At 37.8% G+C, this 8,234-nt stretch overlaps 1 protein-coding gene across 4 annotated transcripts; it reads right to left on the minus strand.

Annotated features, from left to right (window-relative positions):
* Window positions 1-1,288: 1,288 nt before the first annotated feature.
* On the minus strand, window positions 1,289-7,951 carry LOC149162493 (putative pectinesterase/pectinesterase inhibitor 51). 4 transcript variants are annotated; one of them, XM_089437298.1, is made up of 3 exons: window positions 6,727-7,951; window positions 1,838-2,539; window positions 1,289-1,449 (listed from the first exon to the last, which is right to left on the minus strand). In XM_089437298.1, the coding sequence occupies exons 1-2, from the start codon at window positions 7,724-7,726 to the stop codon at window positions 1,851-1,853; spliced, it is 1,689 nt and encodes a 562-aa protein (XP_089293424.1). In that variant the 5' UTR covers window positions 7,727-7,951; the 3' UTR covers window positions 1,289-1,449; window positions 1,838-1,850. The 4 variants fall into 4 exon arrangements, with proteins under 4 accessions (XP_089293424.1, XP_089293423.1, XP_089293421.1 ...); XM_089437297.1 differs by having other exon boundaries at window positions 1,289-1,588; XM_089437295.1 differs by having other exon boundaries at window positions 1,289-1,766.
* Window positions 7,952-8,234: the final 283 nt, after the last annotated feature.

Raw genomic sequence — 8,234 nt, forward strand, 5'->3', positions numbered from 1 at the left:
ATAGTTAATATTGATATTGTGTAACTAAATAGCACATTTAGGGTTTCATTGAAGATGACTAGCCTTATAACCTTATCATTATGAGTCAATATTAATCATTCAACTATTTAGATATATAAGCTTTTTTTTATACCATAGAGAATTGGTAACTTGTTGGAGAAATCTAACCAGTGATCTAACTTTTTTTAGAAAAATCAATGATAAATTTACTTAGATAAGTGAATTTTAGAAGTGCATTTTTTTATATTATGATATATTTCATAAAGAGCATTGGTAATAGATATTTTATAACTATTTTATGCACAAAATTACATACCACCATATCACTCTGCTAAAATTTATTTGATATATATACTTCCATAAATTGTGGGAATTTTACACGGGGCAAAATCAACTAACTATCAACAAAATAGATGAAATTAATAAGCAGCTTTGCCAAAATAACTTCAGTTAAAATTCAACAAAAATTTAAAACATCAATACTAACCATAGAAAAGCAATTCTGGGAATATCCACTCTTACAATATTGTTGAAATGATCCTAACAAATTATAATGAATATAATTTTGTTTTAATATATTCTTTTCAATTCAATATGCCAAATTACATCTAAACCGACCAAGAAAGTTGTAGTGAATTCTGGTAATTCATTAATTTAAATTAGTTGAAGAGTATAGTTAATATAATTTGAATGTTAAAATTTATTTGATATATATACTATAGATGAAATTAATAAGCAACTTTGCCAAAATAACTTCGGCTAAAATTCAACAAAAATTTAAAACATCAATACTAACCATAGAGAAGCAATTCTGGGAATATCCACTCTTATAATATTGTTAAAATGATCCTAACAAACTATAATGAATATAATTTTGTTTTAATGTATTCTTTATATCTAAACAGACCAAAAAAGTTGGTAGTGAATTCTGATAATTCATTAATTTAAATTAGTTTGAAGAATATAGTTAATATAATTTGAAGTGTTTTCGTTTTGAGCCTAAGTAGATAAAATATTATTATAAAAAAATACAATTTAATTTCAATAATACTGATATACCCCCATTAACCAACTTAACTTGTACAACTACACATTTAACTTATACAACTACACTTGTTTGTAACTTTTACCCAACATATCTCCGCAACCATTTCCTTCCCACGTTTGTAATCACAAAGCTTTCAATTATTATATTCTTCCCACGTCTGTAACCACAAAGCTTTCAATTATTATATTTCCTCACATAACAACGCCAACCAATTTAAAAAAAAACAACAACAACAACAAATACAGACAACCAAACCTTTAGAGTTCATAACATTTTTCCAAAAGTTTTCTCCCATGCTTCAAACATAACTGCGGGAGGATTCGTCCAATCACAAAACAGTGCTGCGTCGAAACTTTCCCAGTAACAAAACAGCTTTCCTCTGCACCAGGTACAAAATTATTCTGCCATTTTGGTCATCAATGTCGATCAAAATAGTGCAGTAAAAAGTGCAGACGAGTACAAATTACATTTTCCTCCAATTGAAAAGCAAGTGGCTCCTTCATAGCAGAACTGCATCCATGTTCTTATATATACTTCAAGCTATAAGACCAAAAAACTTCTTTAAAAAGATTTGAAATTATAGACAAAATCAGACTCAGATTGAAATTGCAATACTCCAAAGACAGATGAAACAGTGATAGAAGGAAACAATGTGGCTCATGGATTTTTGGGTTGCAACTGTCTGAGAATTTTTAGTCCCATTGCTTCCCGTTGAATTCTTCACCATCATCAGGGAACAACAACAATGTAGAAGAAAATCACGTATTAGAAGATTGCATAGTAACCGACCTTTGTTTTTGGATTAATTGATTGTATCTGGCAGCCATTCGTCTCCCTGTATAAAGTTTCCAACAGTATACATTCCTACATTGCTCTCAGGTATCTGATTAGACCATGGCGTTCTTCCAGAAACCTTAGCCCCCGGCCCATAATTCTGGTATTCCCCATAGTAAAGCGTGTTAAGAGCAAAGTCCCCTATCCACGGCATCCATCCCTCAGGGCTAATGGCCTCTCCCAAATATGAGTTTATGAAGATTGCTCTGGAGTACATCTTCCATGGCCGACCCAAATAGCCTTTGTAAATTTTTGGGTTGGCATAGTAAGCCCTCATATATTCTTCAGTTCCATTGATAGTGCAGTTATGGAAAACAAATCCTGTGGGCTCGGCTGGATCTGTTCGACCCTGTGCAGTGACAGGATCTGATGATCCTTTGTCTGAGTTTATTTGACGAGGACGCAGCAGAATGAGACAGTTTTCAAAGATGGCTGCCGAGTCTCCAAATATGAAGTCAACAGTGCCTTCTATTCTGCAGTTTCTATAGAACTGACGAAGAATATGAGTGTACAATGTATCCTGGTGGCCAAGAAAGGCACAGTTGTAGAAGGCAGAGTGATCACTATCTACTCTTAGGGCTACTGCTTGTTGACTACCTGGCCCTGCTGCATTTTCGAATGTTATATCCCGTGCTAAGAAGCCATCAGCATTTACAGCTGCAATTGTGAAAACAAATAAATTATCAATCCTCAACATCTAAAACAAGATTTAGTGGGATCGAGGAATATGGATTGATTGAATTTTCCTTTGATAAAAGTTCAAAACCAAAGAACGATGGTAATTGTAAGTATTAAATTCCGTCTTTGTTTAGAAATAGCATACACATATTTATCTAGTTATCAGAATAAACAGAGGATCCTATTTTAGCATATGCCCATTGAAATATCTCAAACTTACAAACCCCAATGCATGTTGAAAGACATTACACCTATCATATGAAAGGGTTCCAAATATCTTATTCTTAAAATGTAAAACGATAATTATGTTTTTTGCTGCTTTAATTGGATGAAAGAAGTGCAGAATCTGCAAAAATAAATATTATTGCTCTCTTCTTTTCAGCAACCTACAATCTGAAGAAAAACATTATTGCTTCCCTTGCAAATGACAGATTGCATTCCAAGCACTGCTGGATTTTGATTGTTTCCTTCTCCTCTCATTTGTATTCTTGTTGATGCTTTCTAGATCAGCATTCCTTTGCAAGGGAATTAATCTGGGTTGAACTTAAGTAGAAAATTTCTCTCTCATTAATTGGATGGTCATTTTCACAATTGATTGTCTCCAAAGAAGTCTTGTTAGCCAAATCTCTACCTTTCCTCAGGCTTTTAAGTTTAACCAGCATGCAGGCCCTCAGTGTTGTGGTTTGGCATTTTTGTCCAGTAGTTCTGAGCAATATGGCAGAAAGGGCACAGTTTATGTCCATGCAGAAGGAATTGGAAGCAATAGTAGTGGATTCCTTGGCCACAGAATTGGACAAGCGTTTAAAGCCCTTTGGGTTCTGCAAGAAGACCCATAAAAATCTGCAAATGTATCAAAGAGAATTGCTTCCTAGATCATACTTGCAGATTTTTCAGAGGGCTGCAGCAACCCTTCAGGGACTGGCGTGAGCTGAATTGGACAATTGTTCTGCAGAGGGATGTAACAAGGTTCCTCCAGGATAATAAGGAAGCTCTCATTAATCCTCTACTAGACCTGTACATGGTGTTGAGGCAGCCTTTGCAACAATTATCTACATTCTGTGTGGAAGAGGCCCAGACAGAGGCCGCAGTCCTGGATAGAGAAGTTAATGAGGCAGGCAGGCTCTCAGGGGGTAAATCATTTGCTGTCTTTTTGTTTCATGAATCATGCTAAATATATTTACATGGTTGTTAGACCTTTCTGTGCTTATTGACTACTTAGCAGTTTGTGTACCCTTGTTTTGTAATTTTCTCATCACAGTAAAACTTCCTGAAAACTGGACAGGCTAGGAATCACACCAAAGATCAAATCCCAGCCTGCAGGATCTCTATGACTGAGCTACATGCCTTTTTCATGAAGGAACCCTTTAAAGGTAATGTAAAAATGTGGATTGTGGTATTCAAAACTACCACCTGCCCTGAAATTTGAATGCAAAAATTCAAGCCTGACTTTCATAGAAAAATAACGAAAATAGATAATTTTATTAATGTCCATGAACAACCAAAAAATAGGTCAATGAGACTCAAAAGTATGACTGCAACAACATATTGTAGGAGTACCAATGCTGCTCCTGAAAACTAAAGAATAAAGATACCAGTGAGTAAAAGGAGGAGGAACTACGCATTCTTAAGTATAAATGTAGAAGTAAAGGAGGAAGAAGCATTTGCTGTCATTTCAATCACTGTGATGGTGCTAATGCACTCCCTGGTAAAATTATTGGAGGAGTAATCGAGAGGCAGAGAGAGCTTGGCTAGGTGATCCTTTGAGGAAACTAGAAGCAATCAATAAAATTTCTCCTGACATTTGACGCCATTGAGAAGATTCTAGAAATGGGAGTCCGGACGCCAATCAGGGGCTTACCGACCAATTCATGCTATATGGTGGTACTCCTTGGTGGCCTTGTGAAAGCATGTTTGTTGGCCATTGAATTAGAGGATGTGTGTGGCCTCATCGATATGGTACCATGTTTATCTCAGGTATGGGTGTCTACAAAATGCTTGCTACCACCTGTCAGCTAAGATAGATAGGAAGCAGGTAATCCATCTAATGGGGTCGGGCAAGAGTAAACCTTGTAATGTTTGTGGTCTATGTTTAATCACCTCATCACCTCACACGTGAATAAAGCTATAAACCAAGCACTTGCAACCTGGATAGATAAAGAAGATAGAAATAGTGTACCTTGAGTCCCAGTATAAACAATGAAATCTCCCTCTGATCTCATAATCAATGGGCCTTCTTAAAATGAAATGCTCCTTCAACTCAACCTCTCGTAGATAGCACAACCGATAGATCACGTCCATCCAAGGGATGTGGTGGTTAGAGTCGATTTGGAGTTAGCAAGAGTAAATCTTGAACTAGTTGAGAAGACTTTTGAGGTCATGTGTCCACTACCATCGATGGTACTATGGATAGATAATAATATCATATGGATACATAATAAAGCCATCCTTTAGGTACAATAAGTGATCATAGTAGAAGGTCATTTGATTGTGAAACCGTTGTGGGATTCAATCCAAGTGACCTGAATTTACTGTAGATAGACGTCCTCTTTGATATCCATGTTTATCTCCATTCAGGGGCTAGGATGTCACTAGGGCATCTAGAGAACAAATAAAAGGAGGGAGGCACTCATTGAAGAACTGAAGACGCCTTTTAAAAAAACAGCACATTCGCTAGACAAAGGGGTCTGTGGAGGCAATCTAAAAAAGGCAAAGGGCCAAATGGGAGTTTCCCGTGAAGAAAGAAGACAAGTCCAAAAATGCTCTCAAGGAAAAAGGGATGAATGCCAAACTGTTTGTACAATGGGTTATCGAACTGTTTGTTTATGCTAAATCATACACTGTAGCATGAGGAATTGGACTGTCTCAACCTGCGCGCAATCAGGTGGTAACGAGGTAGGCCCCAAGATTTCAACACCATATAGTACTACAGGTCTGTTAATTGTGTCAAAAACTGCATCTCAGAAGAGGTGTCCAGAAAATGCATATGGAAGTATTGTCGGTCAAGCATGGAGAGAGACCTATAACCCTTTCTAAGTTTGGGTTGAAAGACATGCCTTAAGCCAAACCTAAGGGCTATGGATCAGATCCCATAGATGTATAAGCAATGGTAATCTCCACCTCGCTTCCTTTGAAGAAGTGGAAGTTTGTTAGGGTGCTCTTGGATATTTAAATCACAACCTTAATTTCACTAAGGTTCACCACCATCATTCTATGATCATCACATTGGCAGGGGCATCAAGTTATCTCTGAATGTCCCTAGGGAAGGAGGCTAAAAGGATCAGATCCTCTGCAAATAAGAATAAGGTAAACAAAACATGGTGTAAAACGTAAACATCTCCCTTGTGGAAGTACTCGCTCGGTTATGCTCTAACCCATTAATGTATATCCCATGGAATTTCATGATAGCAACTATGAGACACTCAAAGATGCCAATTTCACGTAGTCTCCAGAACGATAATTCCCTTGGAACAGAGTCCAAAAGCCTTCTGAAAATCCACAAAGCAACAGGACTTTAGATGAGGGACGTCAGCTTCCTTGATAATAGCAGACAGGCTAAAAATGTGGTCACTAGTTTCATACTCTCTTCTAAGACTTGGTTGCCCCATAGCTTTGAATTTGTTCCTCTCTATATGTTGAGAAAGCCACACGTTCACGCCCATAACATAGAGTTCGACAAAGGCACGCCCAATCATAATATTCCTGTAATTATTTCTATCAGAAATATCCTTCAATTGGAAGATGGGGTGGATGATGTTTTGAGACCATGAAGAGGGAAAGCCAATGCAAACAATACGATTAAAGAGATCAACAATGTAGTAGGCAAATTACCCAAAGCATGTGGATCAAATTCAACTTGCAGACCTTACTCATCTACTTCTTTGCTGGTGCTCTAGATCCTAACAGCTCTTTTAATGTCTCTTGGGGTGAATTAGTGACAGAAGGTGAGCGAGGAGGGAATATGGACTAAGGTTGACCCGAAAAATCACAGAGGGATGTGGTCCGCAAGAACCACGTGTAATGAGAGCAGATTTTCCAATTTCAATTCAAGGCATCTCAAATCTGCCAGGAACCACACCATGATCAAACACAATAACAATACCAAACTCAGGCAAAGAAATAAATTCCAACTTAATATGAAGAAGAAGAGGAACCATGACGAGCATTACCAACAGTTGCAGAGCCATATGTACTTGGAACACCAGGCAGGGATGGCACCCGCATAGACCCCGTGATCACAGTCTTCCCCATGCCATCACCCACAAACATAAGATTAGTTTTACTGGGAGGAACCCTAACAATCTCCTTATACAACCCAGCCTTTATATGTATCACGAATCTCCGCTCAGATTTATCCGGTGCACTGTTCACCGCCTGTTGAATACTCATAGAGGATTCATCCTTGGACACAGTCACATTAGGAACCAATTTATCAACCTCTAATACATCCCAAATTTGATTATAATGATGGTAATAATCTGCAGTACTAGAGGAATTGGATGATCTCTCTGTTTTTGGAGGCCTCCATAGGACCATATTCTGTCCGTATGTATCCAGAGCATCTACCATGCTAAGGGCATTGCTGGTCAAGCTCATGACTGTAACCAGCTCTCCCATGACTCTTTCCACGGCCTGCGTGGTATTAACAAAACTGAGAGCCGAACTGCAATCATTCTGATAAGTCACGGCTGCGCTCATCCACACCTTAACGTCTTTAATATTTCTTGGGTTCAGCTCCTGGGTCCTGCTTTTCCCTAAATGTCTCATAGAACCCTGCAGGAACTCCAGGCAATCCTTGACAGCCCCTGTGAAATTGGCGTTATTGGAAGTAGAGAGCAGCTGTTTGGAGTGAAGATAACTTTGTGTGGTTCCCTCCGACGAAAGATCAATGGCTGCACCAATGATCTGTTGTGGCCTCGCCTTTTCACTAAATTTATATTTGGCCTTCAAAGATGAGTGGCAGAGGTCCGGGTACTGTGATGCCTGGCACGCCAAATCGATGCGATTGCCGGCGGACGATTTCTGAAAGAGCTCTCTGTGGCCACCAAGAGCTGATAAATAATTAGCGGAGGAGAGTTGTGCAGAGAGCACAGGGAGGAGGAGGATTGTGATTAAGAAAAGGGAAGCCACGATATTAATCCTTAGTAACATTGAAAACTCCATGATCATGATCTTCGTAACTCGCCCTGTAATTATGTCAATGAATATGAATATATCCTGCTACATAAACACAACACTTCATCGTTTCGAGCCCAAACCGGAAATTTACGCCTATAAAAATAGCTCACACAGAACCTGTGGATTGTACGACAAAACTAAAGTGGAGTTCAATGGTTCCTACGTCTGTGGGAATAGGCGAAAATACTATCCACATTCTAGTTGGAATGGACAGGAATTTTGGACTTCTGAAGTGAGCATGTACATTGAATTTTGTAACATTTTATGGGTGCTTGCTTTTATTGACTTAGAAATTGTGTATAATTAGTATTTTAAATTGATGGTTATTTTTCAACAAAGTTAATCGGTAATAATTAGTATTTTACATTGGTTGTTATTTCTTAAAACGGATTGTCGCTTAGGTAAGGTTAAAAAAGTTAAAAACTTAAATACGAAAAGTAATTTTTTTAATTTGTTCGTTTTATATTGACATTTGATTTATTTTTCAAAATATTCATCA

Source organism: Pinus tabuliformis, chromosome 5_2 (genome assembly GCF_031772625.1).
Source record: "Pinus tabuliformis cultivar Carrire ecotype Pingquan chromosome 5_2, CPIR1, whole genome shotgun sequence".
Classification (NCBI taxonomy): domain Eukaryota; kingdom Viridiplantae; phylum Streptophyta; class Pinopsida; order Pinales; family Pinaceae; genus Pinus; species Pinus tabuliformis.

Bases quoted from the DNA above. Each gene is read 5' to 3' on its own strand.
- LOC149162493 (XM_089437298.1), bottom strand. From the start codon at position 7,726: ATGATCATGGAGTTTTCAATGTTACTAAGGATTAATATCGTGGCTTCC. The intron at 2,540-6,726 runs GTAATGCTCGTC...TCACAATTGCAG, and splicing joins ATATGGCTCTGCAACTGTTG to CTGTAAATGCTGATGGCTTC.